This window comes from Hippocampus comes, unplaced genomic scaffold (assembly GCF_001891065.2).
Source record: "Hippocampus comes isolate QL1 unplaced genomic scaffold, H_comes_QL1_v1.1 scaffold104, whole genome shotgun sequence".
Lineage (NCBI taxonomy): Eukaryota > Metazoa > Chordata > Actinopteri > Syngnathiformes > Syngnathidae > Hippocampus > Hippocampus comes.
The window spans coordinates 2,131,980-2,150,909 of NW_017806072.1; the positions used below are offsets into that span (position 1 = coordinate 2,131,980).

At 38.7% G+C, this 18,930-nt stretch overlaps 2 protein-coding genes across 3 annotated transcripts in view; both read left to right on the forward strand.

Annotated features, from left to right (window-relative positions):
* ehf (ets homologous factor) overlaps positions 1 to 9,757 on the forward strand; it is a 10,427-nt gene extending 670 nt beyond the window's left edge. Inside the window, exons 2-9 of one of the 2 annotated variants that reach the window (XM_019894312.1) lie at positions 1,429 to 1,511; positions 1,614 to 1,874; positions 3,789 to 3,830; positions 3,919 to 3,963; positions 4,082 to 4,147; positions 4,269 to 4,313; positions 7,139 to 7,334; positions 8,808 to 9,757. In XM_019894312.1, the coding sequence (XP_019749871.1) occupies positions 1,433 to 1,511; positions 1,614 to 1,874; positions 3,789 to 3,830; positions 3,919 to 3,963; positions 4,082 to 4,147; positions 4,269 to 4,313; positions 7,139 to 7,334; positions 8,808 to 8,907 (834 nt within the window). In that variant the 5' untranslated portion in view covers positions 1,429 to 1,432 and the 3' untranslated portion in view covers positions 8,908 to 9,757. The remainder of the gene's footprint in view (positions 1 to 1,428; positions 1,512 to 1,613; positions 1,875 to 3,788; positions 3,831 to 3,918; positions 3,964 to 4,081; positions 4,148 to 4,268; positions 4,314 to 7,138; positions 7,335 to 8,807) is intronic. The other variant, XM_019894313.1, reaches the window with a different exon arrangement.
* A 2,191-nt stretch (positions 9,758 to 11,948) lies between these two features.
* pdhx (pyruvate dehydrogenase complex component X) overlaps positions 11,949 to 18,930 on the forward strand; it is a 25,155-nt gene continuing 18,173 nt past the window's right edge. Inside the window, exons 1-3 of the mRNA XM_019894256.1 lie at positions 11,949 to 12,124; positions 14,442 to 14,525; positions 16,497 to 16,597. Coding sequence (XP_019749815.1) covers positions 11,989 to 12,124; positions 14,442 to 14,525; positions 16,497 to 16,597 — 321 coding nt within the window. The 5' untranslated portion in view covers positions 11,949 to 11,988. The remainder of the gene's footprint in view (positions 12,125 to 14,441; positions 14,526 to 16,496; positions 16,598 to 18,930) is intronic.

Genomic DNA, 18,930 nt, shown 5'->3' on the forward strand with positions numbered 1-18,930 from the left:
ACAGAGAGAGAGAGAGAGAGAGAGAGAGAGAGAGAGTGTAGTATTGTTCAGTATAGCTCTCTGTATTGACATTGAAATTGTAGCTACAGACAAGACATTAGTACACTGTATTTACGAATGCAATATCCCGATTAGTGTCACATCCAGCAATTAGATCAATAAAGTGTCTGGAACTAAATTTAGAAACCAAACAAAGTAACATTATCCTTGATTGCGGATTCTGACACACGTGTTTGTCAATATAAATGCGAGGCCGATGTCTACTCATACAGTACATACAGGATGCTAAATGTCCCATTGGCGGGTGGATTTTGCAAACAGCTGTGGTTTCGGTGTCCACTCACGCTCTTGTTTGTTTGGCTTGAAGGGTTGCCTTTTGGTAAAACTACAATCAGTGCGATCTGTGCAGGAACCAGATTTGCCAGATCTGTCTGTTTATTTTCTTGAAGGCGTGACGCAGATCTTGAAGGGAGAAGGGAAGACAAAAGAATCAAACGCATTTTAGTTCCCATTAGATTCCGTAATTGAATTCTATCTTGGTAAAGCTGCATCCATATCTAACATTATATTGTTGGTTAACTTTTGGAAAACTGAAATATATGCAAGAATGGCATTTATTAAAAATAACAGAAATGTTATTTTCTCCCAGCTTGTTGCATTTAAATTAATAACTGTCTAGTTAACATTGTCAGTGAAGACTTGCACATTTTGCATGTGTAACCTGCGCCCAGTAATTAAATTTGAAGCAAATTGAGGTTGAGAATGAAACATTTCATTATTTCTCCTATATTTTGTTCTTCTACTTCTTCCTTTCATAACTTTGCTGCTGTGAATTTTGAATTTCTCCATTGCGAGACTAATTAAGGTTTTCTTATCTTATCTTATCATTTAACCTGTACTTTAGTGAAAAAGCAGTATAAATATAGGACTGCTACTGCTGCATTAATTGCAAGAAAGAAAAAAAAACATAAATCATCACTTTAAAAACTAATATTCACTGAATACAAACCAGTAGTTGTGTTGAACGATTTAAACTGTTCTTAATTTTCATTTAAAACTGCTGCAAACCCGCAATATTTTGCATGTAAATGTAATTTGCAGTGGGTGTTCAAATACTTCTGAGAGCGTTATGTTCCTTTCTTACTTTTAGAGTAATAGTTTCACAGCCTCATTTGCTTTTGTTTTTAATTCTGAAAGTTGAAATAACACCATGTAGTAAACAGCCAAATGGGATACTGTGCTGTAATAAGGCAAACAGTTTGACGCTCATTGCTCGACCAGCAATAACACTTCTCATATTTTCTTCTTGTCTCCTGTACAAAAATAGTTAAAGCACATGCTTTGCTACAGTATATTGATTGACTTGACTTCTTCAGTTTCGAATGTCTCTTCTCCTGCTGCATTCTGGCTATTTTGAACGTGTTGCAGCACTATGAGCCTAACTTCAAACGCCACTCCAGACAGTCAGCTCACCAGTAACCACTGGGCTTCGACCAACTTCTATCCTGACGGTGAGGCATATGACCCACACCATCCTGAGCATGGGATGTGATGTTGTTATGAAGGAATCAGAAAGAAATAATCATACATTCATATTGTGTGCCTATTCCCAGTTCCAATAGTGATGTCTGGCTACGCAAGTAGTCGCCTGTGGCCTCATGATTCCCAGCCACAATTCTGGAGTAAATATCAAGTGTGGGAGTGGTTGCAGCAGGTCATGGACATACACCAGATTGATGTCTCCAACTTCCCCTTCCAAAACTTTGATATGGATGGTCACCAGCTCTGTAACCTGACCTACCAGGACTTTGTCCATGCGGCAGGAGACCTTGGGCCCATTCTCTTCCACAGCATAACACAGCTCAAGTGGGCCGGTGCGTGTGGGTTTGATTAAAAATCTAGCTAATTTTACATTGAGTAATAGTGTAATAAATCCCCACAGGCTTTTCATTTAAGCTTTAGTAGCATACTGTATAAGCATATGACAATATGAAAATGATTTACGTGATGATAAATTACAGGTAGGGGCGGCCCGAGCCTATGTGACGCCCAGGGCGAGATTTTGTATATCACCACCTTCCATCAACGATTTACTACATCCGCTTACAAAAGAAGTCTTTTTGTTTTTTTAACACTGCCTTTAATTTATAAAATAATGCCACATCATTTCAAATATAAAATACAATATATTTAAAATACAAATACAATACTTGCCCTCTCTTTCTCCCATTTACATTCCTCATTTGCTTCTTGCCTCCTCTATTTTTTACTTCCTTTTGATCTGGATGGTTTTGGTCATTTTGATTCTTTTACAAAGTGGTCAGTCAATAAATTTGCCTCTCCTCCCACAGAGAGCGAGCAGTCTGATCATTTGTAGGAATTTCAATTGGGCATTACATTCATTTTAATCGATGTTAGTTGTTCCGTGTTGAGGGTTGGTTGTCAAGTCATTGTAAATATGCTCAACTTCCCCACCTGAGATTCATTCATCCACTGACGAGTATATCTTGATTTTATTCAAATGATCCAGCATTTTTTTTCTCCTTTGACTTTAAAGTTCAGTAGTTTGACATTTAATCAAGAAATGTCATTCCTTACATTCATCCCTGGCAATGAGGTGCACTAAGTGCATTGGGATTTGAATTAAATTTGAGATTTTGAGAAAAAACACCAAAAAGTAACATGAGAAAATGTTATTTTAAACAAGCGTAAGTAATAACAATATTTTAATTCATAACAGCCTTAGATTTGTTCATGTTTCACTTTTCAACCCAAATAAAGGTATCACTGTTATTTTACCTTTTGTAGTTTAACAGTAAATAATGAATGTTAAATTAAATGTTCTTATTGACCTTTTATATTAAATAGTTGTCCGAAACGTTTGATTATTTCAAAAGTTGCTCAATCCAGCCATATATTTTCTTAACTCCACGGAATCACTTTAGTTTCAGATACCATTCATTTAATCTGTAATCACCATGATAAATTCAGAAATATTCAACAGCTAACAGAGGCATTCAATAAGGAGGTGACGCACGCACAGTGCGTTAGATGCCGCTATTGCTGGACAGGAATGCTGATTTCAAAGTACTGTAATTAACCTTGCTCCTCTACCCTCTTTTCATTGTTTATATTAATTGCCATTGACTCTTCTTTCTTTTTTAATTGAAATGAAGAGTTATTAGGAATAATGTATTTGAATATAATATTAGTGAAGGTGAATTTTCACCTGACCACCACCATCACCGCCCTCCACAGTCACCAAAGCCCTTCGCATCTGCCTAGCTACTCTAATGAGCAGGCCGGCCCTGATTACACCTGTTATGAGAGGCATTCCGAAATGCATGCCATGATGTAAAAAGTCATACAACAGGTTTGAAGGCCATGCTGGGACATTATGGTCTGATTTTTCTCTTTTGGCAGTGAGGAAGCAGCTTAGTTTCATTTTGGACTACCGTATGTCATTTTTTATAATAAAGTACAGAATATTCATTTAACCAACCATAGTATACTGCAACAGTATTAAGGCTAAATAGATGTCTCATATTGCTATTGAGAAAAAAAAATTGCTGTAGTAGATGGTGGATGAATTCCAATTTTGCTTCGTCATTTCATGTTTTCATATTTGTACGATCAGTGTCATATGCATACAAATAGCTGGGATCAATGTGTAAAATATCAAATACGTTTTCTGACATACTTAACAATGTACAAGGGGTGATTAATTAGTTTCACACTAATTAAAGCCTTTGCACAAATTTTCTTGTGACCCTCTCATTCGTATGCAGAATATCATATGGAAATCAGTCACCTGGAACTAAAGCCAGAATGTAAGAAATTAAATTTTGCCAAGTTGGAATTCATTAATTACGTAATGTAAAGTAAAATTTTAATTGTCCTATCATTGTTTCTTTGCAGTAGAAATTTCCTGTAACTTTTCAGAGGTCAGCTATCCTCAAACAGGTATAGTAAATGCATGAATTTGATTTTTTGATTTGATTTAATTCAAAACACATTCTTTTTAATTCAGATATTTACCAAAGCATATTTCAATCAATTACCTTATCCTATGTTGACCTAGATGGCTATGACTCATCGATTCAAGCTCATGTCCCGGCTGTCTCACCTCCCGCTTCCTGCAGTCATGGTTAAGATTTTTAAATATTTCTGAAAATACTGTGATGATAAAGGATTTTTGCAATACATGTATATTCACACCTATAATAAAAGTGCATGAAAGAAAAATTCACCTAATCTCTCTTTCTCAGAAATGAAAATGTCCTACCATCGCCAACATCAGGTCAAAAAACACAGTAAGAACAATATAAACTCACATTCATGTACAGACAAATGAATTGGGACAATTGTTAAACAGTTAATTCATCTTTGATTGGACCCCTTACATCACATACGTTATGTCAAACTTAAGGCACATGGGCCAAGACCAGCCTGACACACTATTTTATATGGCCCACCAGTCCTTAACACACCTATGTTGTCTTGAATGTCTATTGTCTAGACTTTTATTAGTATAGACCAGGGGTGTCAAACTCATTTCACACTGTGGGCCGCATATGGCCTCGGTAGATGTCAAGTGGGCTGGACCACTAAAATTATGCCATACTCTGCTATAAATAACCAAAATATCATGTCTTTCCTTTGTTTTGGTTTCGTGAAGCACAAGAATATTAGGAAAATGTTGACATTGAATGAACATACTGTACATCATTTACAAAAGATTTCATGAAGCACCTTAGATTTCCTTGGACAAATGTACAATTTACTTTTATCATTCACATATATGCATTGCAACTGATCCCATTGATTGTACAAAGGCACAAAATTTTAATAATTAAGTATTGAAAAATATAGTAATGCATTTTAAAATTAAACGAGATTTATGAAGAAAGGAATTTTTAAACCATTTACACATGTGCATATAAAATCTAAATTTAATCCCTGTTTACACTTTACAAACTAAAGAGAAAACAGTGGATAATCCATGAATAGCATTTTATTAAAAATATTCATTCCGTGTCTTTTATGCATTTGGTCACTTTTAAATTATCCTGCGGGCCTGATCGAACCTCCCCGGGAGCCGGTTCCGGCCCGCGGGCTGTATGTTTGACACCCCTGGTATAGACTCAATAATATGCACCACCATTTTAGCCATTGTCCAAATTGCAAACCATGTGGAGTATTTTTATGTCTATAAGTAGGCTACCATTGTCCTCAAATATCTGCCACTGTTTTCCCTTCGCTTCTGATCTGATTTCAAAAACATTTACTGGTAAAGGTTGATAAATGAATGCAGGGCTCTTTGTGTAACGACGTACAGGAACGCATGTATGTTTATTTCCAGGGTTTGACAGTTTATCCAGGTTGGGAATGAGATTATGCCCCAAATAGTTGAGCTCAATTATTTTAGGGTTTGGGGTAGAAGAAAGAAGGTGATAAAGACAAAGGAGATTGTTTCATTCTCAGCAGTGACTGAGACTCTATAGCTGTCTGTTGTGGTGAAGAGGGTGCTAAGATGAAAGGAGAAGCCCTCAACACACCGGATGATCTACTATTCCAACCCTCATTAAAAGTCACCAGCTGTGGGTCGTGACCAAAACAACAATATCACGGATGCTAGTGTCCAAAATGAGTTTCCTCTACAGGGTGTCCAGGTTCTCCCTGAGAGATTGAGTGAGAACCCCATAGAGCCAGATAAGGTGGCTGCAGCAACTGGTTAATATGCTCCTGAACGTCTCCCTGGTGAGGTGGGGGGAGTAGGAGGTCTTGGCTTCCTTGCTTAGGCTGACACAACCCGGCCGAGGATAAGCGGAAGAAATTGGATGGATGGTTTCAGATTTATAAGCAGCCCTTTGAGAGCCACTTTAACTCTGATGTCAAATGCTATGCGTTGGATACCCTTTGACTCTTTAATTAACCCTCATTGTTAATTCTGTATCTTACCAAAGCGTTTTCAGTACATAGGCTTGTGGTAACAGTTTGTTCATGGTTTTGTTGTTGTTGTTGTTGATAGTGAATAACTGCATGGTTGTTGAAGTGTGGTGTGGATGAACTGGAAAACGTTTTGTCACATGGTGTTTGTTGTTTTGTCGTGTTGATCTGATGTGGACTGTTTTCAGCGTTTTTTGGCCACGACATTCGTCAAAGGAGAATAATCTCTGTTTGGTGGTTGCACCTTCTCGGCAGCACGTGTGTACCAGCACTGATTTTGATTGGAAGGAATGTTGGCGCCATTTGACTGTTGGTGCTGGACAGCCCCGGGGCACTTGTGGTTTTTGCGCCTGTAATGGGCAGCATTTTTCACAGCCCCATTTTGTTCAGTGGAGATGTCGGCGCTGTTGGACAGTCTGTGTTGGTGCGGCTGGATGGATGGCTGCTGAAGTTGAGGATGAGGAGAGAGGAGTGTCGGCGCGGAGCGCGGATGCGTATTTGGAACTGAGACTCGCCGCTTGGAATTGAAATTGATTTACATGGGACAGGAGAAGTGAACCAATCTCTTTTTTTTCGTCAGTGGATGCTACAGCTTCTTGTTGACTTTGAAACTTAGCTTGCAGCCGACGTGTACACATTTTGAGCATGACGTCTCTGATCCACTGGTGAAAGGACACTTTGAATCTCTCCCCTTTCATCTCAAACTGCTTTAAACAACAAAGCGTATGAGGAAAAAGTGGTTAGGATTACACGAATGTCCGTGTTTTATGTTATGCGTGTGTTTATTCTTTTACTTTATGTTAACTGTTTTGTTCAGCACTTTGTTACATCTGCAGCTGCTGTGAAAGCGCTATATAAATCAGGATGTATTGTATTGTATTATATAAGAAAAACGAGGCCGCCTTTAGAAGTGGAGATAGGGCACTGGACAAACATTACTGACCTTTGACCCCATAAATTCTCTTCTGGATCAATGGACAATGGTCGCACAGACAGACTCCCATAAATTACAATTTTACAGCAATTTTAAGTCTTCTTCCATTTCAGTTCATTTTCTTTGGTTTGATAGCCCAATGTCCCAATACCTTTGTCTGTTTAGTTATTTGATTTTGTTGTTTATTTTGACCTTTTTCAAACTTAATTCATGCAAGTTCACCCGTACTATTCAATCTTGATTTTTCCAAAACAGATCCAAGAGGGTCCCATTTGTGGGAATTTATCAGAGACATTTTACTGCATCCCGAACGCAATCCAGGGCTGATCAAATGGGAGGATCGGACAGAAGGGGTATTTCGCTTTCTTAAATCAGAGGAAGTGGCACAGTTGTGGGGCAAGAAGAAAAACAACAGCAGCATGACCTATGAGAAGTTGAGTCGGGCAATGAGGTACAACCACACAGCCTACACGCACTGGCCAAGAATAACTTATAGTGTATAGGTTTTAGTAAGTTGTCAATACTTAGCTGACTAAATTATTTTATCGACAGTAAAATCAATTGCTGTGCCTGACTAATTACAAACACGCAAAACACATCTAACACTGCTCAACATTACTTTCCTTAAATCAGAAGAGAACTCCAAAAATGTCTTCCTATTTCATCATCAATAATTGATTTCTTTAGTTGAGGAGTAATTTGATTTTCCCTGGTAATTGGGTTGATTTTAGCAATACAGTTATAGATTTATATTCAAATGATCTGAACTAGTGGCCTTAATGTGTTAAATCACAAAGAGGTAAAAACTGCCTGTAGTTCTCCCGTACATTTTGTGTTTGCCACATCACACCTGTCGCATGCTTTTATGAACAAAGCTAACAAAACAAAACAAAAATTATTGACTTCATCATTTAAAAATTCCCTCCGATCCATAACAGAATGGAGCCTCTGTTCATGAACAACCCATCTCACAAAAACAGTTTACTAAAAAATTTTGCAACGTGTAGTTAAACAGTCTCCGTATCCATGCAGGATGGTCCATATTTTCTCCTACAGATACATATCTTTTAGTTTTCCTTGCTCCAAATTAACCTAATATTTTTTTAAGTAGAAGGATGAATTGATGATTTCCTCATCTCAGACAATTCATTGAAAGAAAATTAACAACAATGGTGGGTACACCACAACAGCCAATTTAGAGTGTTGAATCAACCTACCATGCATGTTTTTGAAATGCGGGAAGAAACCCGTAGAAAACCCACAGACGCACTGAGAGAACATGCAAACTCCACACAGGAAGGGCAATGCCCGGAATCAAACCCTACACCTCTGCACTGTGAGGTGGGCGTGCTAATCTGTTGACCACAAAGCCGCCCATGTTATTTATTTGCAAAAAATAAAATACAAATAAGAGGCCCAACCTGATCAGAATATAAACAAGCGACGAATATGTTTGAGTATTTAAGTAATTCTTTAAAAAAAAAAAAAAACAACGACAATATTTTCGAGAAGTATCAATCTGGGTTTTGGACGAACCACAGAAGAGAGACAACTCATTGAAATATTTTAAATGACATTAATTGACCCAGGTTTTAATTGTCCTGGAAGCAAGACAGAGAAACCGTGAGCAAAACTAAACTCTCACAATCTGAAAAAACCCATAGGGGTCATTTTTGACTTCCATCTTAATTGTATTCCTCACACCAAGAATATAAATTTAGGATTTTACCAATTTGAAAATACAGCCCGACTCTGCCACGCCTCGCCCAAGTTAATACGGAGGGACTGATGTATGCTATTATTTCCTCTCACTGAGGTTACTGCGCTGCCCTTATCATGTTATCAAGTTACATGGTGCATGGAAGGGTTAATTCTCAAATCCGCTTGCTGAATCACTAATTTGTACATCTTTTTTTTGTCACAGATATTACTACAAAAGGGAAATCTTGGAACGAGTAGACGGGCGTAGACTGGTGTACAAATTTGGTAGGAACGCCAGAGGATGGAAGGAGTCTGAGAAATAATTTATGTTTTTTATAGACTTGAATGCTGCAAGATTTTGATAAATTTGCTGGGTCTTGATGAGATCAAGCCAAAATTCTGACTTTGTACTTTTGCTGAACACATGAGAAAATGTTAATATTTTGCAAATAACACATTGTGTTGCATGATTGTGGACCAGATAGACCCAAATGAAGATATGTTCATACATGTCAGATGAGTAATATTGCGAATGTGGCCACTTGTGCAAAGGATGAAGGACGACTGTATAAAACAAACAAACAAAAAGGTAAAAAATGGAGCCAAATATAAACATACTCTAATTTAACTTTTTTTCTTTCTTTCTTTTTTTGGCATGCTGCATTTCTTGCTGTGTGGGTGTATGCATGTATCATTATGATTATTTTGTTAATGTTTGATGCAAATAAAGCTAGTCATTCCTTTGTATCTTTGTGAAAGCAGCGTCTTACAATATAACTTGAAATATTGTGGATGAATCTACACCCATGACACTCACTGTAACTGAATGACTGAACCTTTTTGAGCTCACCTAGAGGTCCATGGTTCCATTGTGATTGCCGGATTGCAGGCCATCTCCACCACGGTGCTGCACACAGTGGCAGCCAGCAAGATAATAGTAAAATGAACAGATGCTACTTGTGCTACTATTCTCATATGCAAATGCGGTGTCCAATCTCGACTCAGATTTATCTCTGTCTTACATAACCCATCATTTGTATAGTGGGCTTTTGATTGGTATCTCATTTTATTAACTGACTGTTTCAAATCTATCCCACAGCGGTGTTGCACCTGTCATGTTTGCCACTTGGTCCTCATTGTCATCTGTGGTCATTAAAATGGTGTGGATACCCACAGGAGTCCATCTATCCATTTTCAATAAGCCTTTTGCATATCTTCATGAGGGTCGTGGCTAACAGAGGAGTGCCTCACTAAAAATAACTAATTTATATAAACTCAACTAATTGATAGACTAATAGTTCAGTTTGTACTGAACCTTACCCCAACTGACTTGGGATGAATGGCAGGGTACACCCTGGACTGGTCGCCAGCTATTTACGGGACTGCGAAACATTTTGTTGTAAAAATGGAATAGATGTATCTCGAATATATATATATATTTTAAATTACGGAATGACAGTCAACATGCCTGTTTCCTGACTGGCTGGAATGACACTTAATTACATAATTGATACAGTAAAAGAATCAAAAACATGCATCCATTTCTCGTTTCATGCATCACTTTATGCACTCTTGTTTTGTTTTTCTACACTGACTGGCAGAGCTGCGTCAGGCAGAAATAACCAGTAGGAAGACCGCCAAACCTGTATTTCAAGTATGGACAGTGCATCAAACCACAAAAGAGTTTTGGGTAATGGCTGCAGTCATTTGAGCTCTTCTGCTCTTGTTGCCAAATCTCTGACTGAGCTCCACCGCGAAGCACTAAACTGGCAAAGCCAGATTGTAGGTTAGGATAATAACACACAAATGGTGACATGCTAATTGGTCATGATTAGTGTACCGTATTTTCTGCACTGTCAGGCGCACCTAAAAGCATTCAACTTTCTGAAAAGCCGACAGGGCTCTTTATAATCCGATGCACCTTATATATAGTGTTACGGTCTCTTTATAGTCCCCAGGTAGTTGTTTCTGGGTTAGTGTTCCGATGCCGTCTAGTGGTGATTATTAGCACGTAACGTAAAAGGGTTCTGCCCGACACCAATTGACATGTGCGTTCTCCAACACACACTCAAACAGACAACTACTTTGTGAGCTCTGCGCAGCATTATGAAACAAAGATGATACCAAAAGCATAGTTAACTACTGACTAATTGAAGCAAGAAGGATACAAGCAAGACTTCGAAGGATATTTAGCATCAGGCGGGATACACCCTGAATTGGTTGCCAGGCATTCACAGGGCACACATAGACAAAAAAACCATTCGCGCTCACACTCACACCTAGGGACAGATTGCAGTGTTCCATTGTCCTGCAACGCATGTTTTTGGAATGGAGGAAACTGGAGTACCTGGAGAAAACACACGCAGCCACGTGGAGAACATGCAAACTCCACACAGGAAGGCCAGAGTCGGAATCGAACACTGCACCTCTGCACTTTGAGGCCGGCATGCTAAACAGTTAACCATCGTGCCGCCCCTACAAGAATACATATTTTCCCAAATTAAAAAAATAAAATATTTATTTAATTAATTGGATAATAGAGATGTCATTTATTTCAGTACATATTTTTAGAATATGGCAATAATAACCACGGTACAATATGCAACACCCATAATCGTATATTGCATGTTTTACCAGTATCATGCACACCTACTTTAAATATATTGAAGACAAAGAAAAACCTTTATTTGTCTCACAATGGAGAAATTCGCAATTGCAGTGCTAATGTTTAAGTATCATTTCATAATCTTGATAATCTGGTCTATGTGCTATCTTTTTTTGTAATCAAAATATGGTAAACTGACTATACTGTATTATCAGCAGATTAAAAGCCATAGATTTTTGGTGCTGTTTCTCATGATATTTGGTGTACAATATGAATTTGCCTATGGGGGCCGTGAACGCGGTAGTGATAGTGGTGGGGGGCATTAAGTTATACCTGTGCATTTTCGCTTTAACGCGTTCAGTTCAATTAATTGCATTAGTTTCCGGGCAGATTTGCCACATCCAATATGGAAGGCGCGCTGACTCTCGGTTAAAGACAAATTGAGGCGATAATGCGTATACAGTACGTCTTTGGCCAGGGTCCTGACTTGCCACATGCAATATGGAAGGCGCGCTTGACTCTCGGTTAAAGACAAATTGAGGCGATAAATGCGTATACAGTACGTCTTTGGCCAGGGTCCTGAAATGACCGACTGTGAGCTCTCCGCCTGTCTAATTGTCTAAAAAGTAATTAATGTGAAACTCAATCACATACTACAACAATAAAACACTTGCGCCTTTTACTACTATTTCTTTATTTTTAACTCTATGATCAGACAAGAAAAGACAATATTCGATTCTCTGAAAATGTAAACATTTTGATCAGGCACCTTCACGTCTCTCCGAATGAGGACATCAACATGGCGGCCTCCTTGCGTCTGGGTCGTCAAGGAATCTTTTTCGGCCTGAAATTATCGAACATTCACAAATCTTTGAGGAGTACGCAGTCACTTCAGGAGAAAGCCAGGCACTTCTTTCACTCTCCATGGGTCTTCGGTGAGTATTGTCATGTGCAGTTTTGTCCATAACGACAGGTTGGGGACTGTTGGCATTTAGCTCGAGCGGTTTTATGTGCAATAAGGTTATGTTACAATTTTATAACATAATTTCAGTACAGTAATCACTCGGAGAAAAGGCTTGATTTTTAGTCTCACTTTAGTGACCATAACCGACACTTTAACGTGTCCTCGCAGGCTAAAGTATTAAAAAGTAAATTTCAACAATGCATACACGTTTCGCCTCCAATGGAATTATAATTGATGAACTTATTTTTGTTTATTGTGACCAAAAAAAACCACACACAAAAACAAAACAAACAAGCAAACAAACAAAAAAAAACAGTGCAGGCGGCCTGGTGATCCAGTGGTTAGCACGTCGACCTCAGTGCAAAGATGCAGGGTTTGATTCCGGTTCCGGCCACCCTGAGTGGAGTTTGCATGTTCTCCCTGTGCCTTGCGTGGGTTTTCTCCAGGTACTCCTGTTTCCTCCCACATTCCAAAAACATGCATGACAGGGTAATCGAACACTCTAAATCGTCCCTCTGTGTGAGTGTGGGCGTGGGTGGTTGTTCGTCTGTGTGTGTCCTGCGATTGGCTGGCAACCGGTTCAGGGTGTCCCCTGCCTACTGCCCGACGACAGCTGGGATAGGCTCCAGCACCCCCTGCGACCCTTGTGAGGATATAGCGGATCGGAAAATGGATGGATGGATGGAAAAACAATGCAGGGGGGAATCTTAAGACAGCCAGTGCTGGGCTTGTGATTGGAAGTTGTGTGCGTGTCGGCGGACTTTCCGACTGTTGCCTCAGACATCAGACATCGAATTTTACGTCTGATATGAGTTGTTTGTTTGTTTTTTTAATGCCCCAATACCAAAAGTATTGTACATATCTGATTTGTTGCAGGAAATGTTAGAGTGGCTGTATTTTGAAATGAGTACGATAGTGACCTGTGAATAAGTCATGGTGCAAGCAAAAAATGACAAAGTATATTTGTAATTACCATCCACCAGCAACCCCCCAGCCGGACTGGGCCCCAAATTCCTGTCAGCGCGATTGCGGTTCGTATAAATTAAATTTATAATTGTGCAGTATCTCAGTATGTCCAGCAGATGCCAGCAGAATAACACATTTAATGTGATGCTGTGATGGCCACAATAGAAAATGGTTGTCCCAAACAAAGTAAACTTTATTCCTTAAAAAAATAGAAATAATTATAATAATGTCATTATTATTTTGTATTATTTATTCTTATTTATACTGCACATTCCAAACACAGTAATATGTGATTCAGCCATCATCTTTGACATAATATTGCATAAAATTACAAATAAAAAGTAAAATTACCAACAATTTTAGAAGAAGGCTAAATGACAGACATGAGTTTTAGGGAGACATTTGAAAGTAGTTACCTAGCTGACCCGCATAAGATCTCTACTAACACAGTTCCATGGCCCATGGGCTTGGGGGAAGAAAGCTCCGCCTCCTTTGATGGCAAGTCAGGCCCAAGTGCCTGAAGTTGAAGGGCCCATCTGATAAGGATTTAGAGGATGATGCCAATTCCAATATTTGGCCAAAATGTCGCACTGTGTGCTAAGTTGTAAATAAAGTGAATAAAAAGGAAAGATAAGATGCCTGGTCCAGTGCTGTGAGCCACTTCACCTACAGTGTGGTACTCTTAAGTAACTCCTGCCTGTAACCGTAAGGCCTTGAATTTCATCTCGATTTGCGTGTGTTCTTTGGTGTTGTGTCTGCTAAACGTAAAAATTAGTGGACCCGACTGCTTTCTTTTGTAAATTACGACATCTGTAATACAACAATGACCAAAACGTCTCAAAGTCTGCGAATACCAACTACTCATGAGGGTGTATTTTCTTTTATATATATATTTAATGTACACAATGGAACCCTGCTATTCACAGAGGAAACGGAATGGGCAGTTGACACCCATTATAAAAGCATTGGGATTATTCTATGTTCCCCCCCCCCCTTAAAAAAACAAAAACAAAACTGTGATGAATCACCAATAAGCATTTTCCACAAAAAAACAAAAAAAATGCTGTGTAACCACCAACCCCCGACCCAAAAGCAAAGCAAAAAAAACAACCTATATTTTTTATTTGTTCTGAGAATCTTTGAATCTGCATGTGCCGACCCACGTGTATGTAGGGTTCCAGTGTTTAAGATGAATTGTAGTCATCATTTATTTATTTTTTTTACATTGCGGTCTGAAGTTTCAAAGAAGTATTTCTGCATTAGCTTCAAGTGCCTGTTCAAATGCTGTTCAGTAATGATGTTATGATCTTTGTGCCCGGTAGGTGTCGCCCCGTTAAACGTGCAAATGCCTGCTCTCTCACCAACCATGGAGGAGGGAAACATTGTCAAATGGCTGAAGAAAGAAGGTAAAAGGAATTTACAAGTATTACCACCACCCCAAATTTTAATATTCCTTTCCAGTCAGTTGTCAATGCCTACACGACTGCCAAATCCAAAAACTATGGTCGTATTTTCCTTGCAACTATGGGCATACACTGTATGCCCATGGTTGCAATTGCCGATTAACAGTTGCTGTATGTGCTCATCGTCATTCTCTGTGACAACACATCACTCTGCAAGGCATGGCCTCATGCGCTGCTGCATTCATAGGCCTTTGGTGATTAATTGGCTTATGGAAACCCAGCAGTCACTATTCATTACTGCTTAATGACTTTGCTCATCCAGGCACGACAGCAGGACCCTCATTTATTGTGAGGAACCTATTTTTCATCGGCTTCTTTGCCCTTTTGCCATTTGCTTCTGTGAATTGAGTTGCGATGTATGTATATGCATGTGAAATTTCCACTCGCAACATTACTGGCCCTTAGTGTATTTTCAAAAGTAGAGTAATGGTCCTCCTGAAAACGTCAGGGAATTTAAAGAAGTGTGATATATCAATGATTGTAATAACTTCAATATAATGACTTCATAAAACGGTTCAGCGCCACATACTTGCGGATGGATGCCAGGTGGTCAATATTTAACATAATATGGTGGTATACAATGCGAGAATAGTGTGAGTCCATTTAATAAGATGAAGCGCTGCAGGAAGACTCCTTCGTAGAAGTGGGGCCTCCTCAAAACCTGGCCCAGTTGATCAGTGCGAAAATCTCCATTTCCTCAGAGGTAGCGGTCAACCTCAGATCTTGTCTAGATCAGTCGGTGGTCCTTCTGCCAACATCCAATTTGGTCATCGTCACCCAGCTCCTTTTCCACGCTGGGGGCAGGTGGCAAGAGAAAGAGAAGAAGCGGCAGTCAAATAGGCTAACATGTAGGCCTTTACAGGATATTTTCATTTTGATACACACTTTTGAAATACCAAATGTACTCAAATGACATTTATGAATGTTATTGCATGATTTTATTGATAACTGATAGTTTTTAATGTGATGACAGGATCAAATTGATGATTTCTCACAATAATTAGGAAATAGATAAAAATCAATATGCAACACTATTTCTTTGAATTGTAGCCAATGCTCACATGTTGATTGACATACGGCATCACTTCTACAACATTGCTCGGAAATCACAATGTACCATAATCGGTGAGCTATTTTTAGAACAGGCCCTCGTGCTACTCATGTGGTCTTTAGTTGCTGTCTGGTACTCATGGGCATCATTTTGATGACCCCTGTTATCGATAGTACATTTCAATTAAAGTACCAGTAGATGTGGTGTTAGTATTTGTTGCCAGACCACTAATATGATATAAAAAGATTTTATTTTTTGATTTATTTATTTTTACTTGCACTTAAACCACTGCTGCACTAGATTTGTAGCCATTCAAAAAGGTATTATGTTGGGACACTATCAAAAAAAAAAAAGGAAAAATAAAACAATTGAGACAATTTGGATACACTCCCTTTTTTTAACTTCTTAATCCATTGCAGAGGTACATGTATCGGATTGGACCTGATCGCAAGCGCCTGGGACTTGGGTGTCAAAAATTGGGATCTGGACAGCTGTAATCTAAATATGTTGTCATACTGTTCATTGATGTCAAATACAGCTCTGATGGCAATTTGTAGGAAAAAGATAAATATAAATTTTTTCTTACTCTCTTTCTTATATATGAAATTTCGATTTTCAGGTAACATGCCGTCATGAACCAATAAATTGTCACACAGTTATTTGTCACATAGATACGTTTTCTTTTGCTTGTAGATTTAAATAATTATAATTGAAAAAATTGTTTAAATTCATTTTTCACACTCTTCAGAACTGCCGTTCTTTCTCCCTGTTATTCATCCATTTTTTTAATTGAGCTCTTGTGATGTTTACAATAAAAAGTTCAATTTAGACAATATATTTATGCATGTGTTTTACCATTGCAGGTGAGGCAGTGGCAGCAGGCGATGCCCTTTGTGAAATTGAGACTGACAAAGCTGTCGTTACGATGGAATCTAATGATGACGGTATCTTGGCAAAGATCGTGGTGAGAAAAAAAAAATGCCAAAATTAAATGTACCCTCTGGTTTACCATCATACTACATGCATTTTTTACTTACTGTCAGACAAGATTTTTTGTTGTTTTTAATCCTGTCGTTAAAATGGTTCTTTTGTGACATTTTTACTTGGGTTTCCCTGCACAGTAACTGTTACATAAAAGCATTTTCTTTCATGGTAGACATTTCTCCAGGTCAATTCCCCACTGTAATGTTAGGTATTTGAATTTTTAATAGGCTTTCCAAGATGGAGCAATTAATTGTCTTCTTCACCTCTCCACGATACCCAAATTATGTGCTGCAGTACAAATATAATTTGACTACCTTGTTTCCCGATCTGATTGATAGGGTCAGAAATGGGGGCCAATCGTGTCATATTCAGCTGTTTGGTATCAGTTAAAAAAATCACATTTTTAACTTTTTCTAATTTTGAATCAAATGTTTTCGTCCTTGATTTGAACCGCCAATGATTTATTCACATATAAAACGGCATCGTCCTGGGATACCCTCATTCACAAAATGAATCGGGTGATTAAGAGAATTTGGATGCAGCTTTCTCTTTCTTCTTCATTGCATTTCATTGCAGAGGTATTGATTGGGACTAGGTATCAGCAGATACTCAAAATCAAGTGACTTGGGAAAAAATATGAGAGCGACAGCCTTAATTTTAATATTTAAGTGCATGGGAGAGAATGGACTATTCACCTTCACACACTGAAGACAGACCCCTTTTCTCAGTGACAGAAGGTGCCTGAGCTAATGAGAATGTCGATAAGATAAGAAAACCTTTATTTGTCTCACAATGGAGAAATTCCCCATTTACAGCAGCAAAATGATGAAAGGGAGAAGTACAAGAAGTATATAAATAAATATACATTATAAAACATAAATATAAGCAAATTAAATATGGGTGAGTGGGGGTGAGTCCGGGTTTTCAGGTCTGTCTATTCAATAGCCTGTTAGATGTTTGCAACCTGAGCCATTTTGAACATCATGTTGCTATAAACTGCAGCCTTGTGATTCAAAAAAAGGTTTACCGCTAATTTAAACCATTGGTGTTTTTGGTTTTCTTTCTTTTCCTTTTCCACATTCCCTTACACCCATCTTTCTTTGCTACTGTAGGGATGGTAGTTTCCATAGCAACCACTGAAGAATTGGGGGTAGGGGCTTGAAAGCTGAGGCAGGCAGAGAAATGTGGCCTTTATAAACCCCTCTGGATGAAAATGCGATGTGTTGTGAAGAAAACCACCAACTAGAAGCATTGCATGTCCGATGTGGGACCTTTTTTAATGTAATTTTTTAAATTTGATTGATTTTTGTACTCGAACCATAGATTGTGTTAAATATTCATCTATAACTGTGCTTTCATAAGGTCCGAACTGTTGTTGTTTATTTAAAATGGATATTGACTACCATACCATTTGGTCGAATTATCATGAAGATTGCAATTGGCATAGAGCTCCAAAGTGGTTGTGAATCAGTGTCATTTACCAATATCCAACCCTGGCTCTTGGGAACCTGGGTTAGGCTGAATCGATCGCTTGTGCTTCGGCCACAGATTATTAAATCTCATCATGCTGTTAGAGCATTGGCATACTCTACCATGACACAAGCATTTTAATCCTGAATCTGCTTTGGGTACAATCACTCACACAGGTTTGCAATGACACCGAAATACAAAGCCTCCCTGCATTCACTTGAACTGTTCATGCCATTATGTGACTACAATGACCATACTGTATTTGTTAACTGTTGCCAAAATTAGCTTGACTTTCATTTACCACCCGATAAACTGAATGGCTACGTAGAGTGGAAGTCATGTCCAACATTTTCTTCACAATAATATCTTCTATGTGCCCCTACTCATGTAAACATGGTATTCTGATTCATACTATGTTTGTGGAATAGAATTTAAGCAGAAAAATCCACACGTTTTGGTCTTTCTCTGGGAGAAGCCATTTTGCCACTCGCTGTTGACTGAAAATGACATCACAGTACCTAAGGGCTCATCTTGTGAAAGCCACATGACTGAACCCAGAAAACATGCTAAATTGTCTCTCGGTGTGTCTGTGAGTGTGAATGGTTGTTGTTTGTCTATGTGTGCCCTGCGATTGGCTGGCAACCAGTTCAGGGTGTCCCCCGCCTACTGCCCAAAGACAGCCGGGATAGGCTCGAGCTCCCCCCGCGATCCTTGTGAGGATAAAGCGGATCGGAAAATGGATGGATGGATGGATATACACGCACACACACACACACACACATACACACACACATACACACACATACACACACACACACACACACACATATATATATATATATA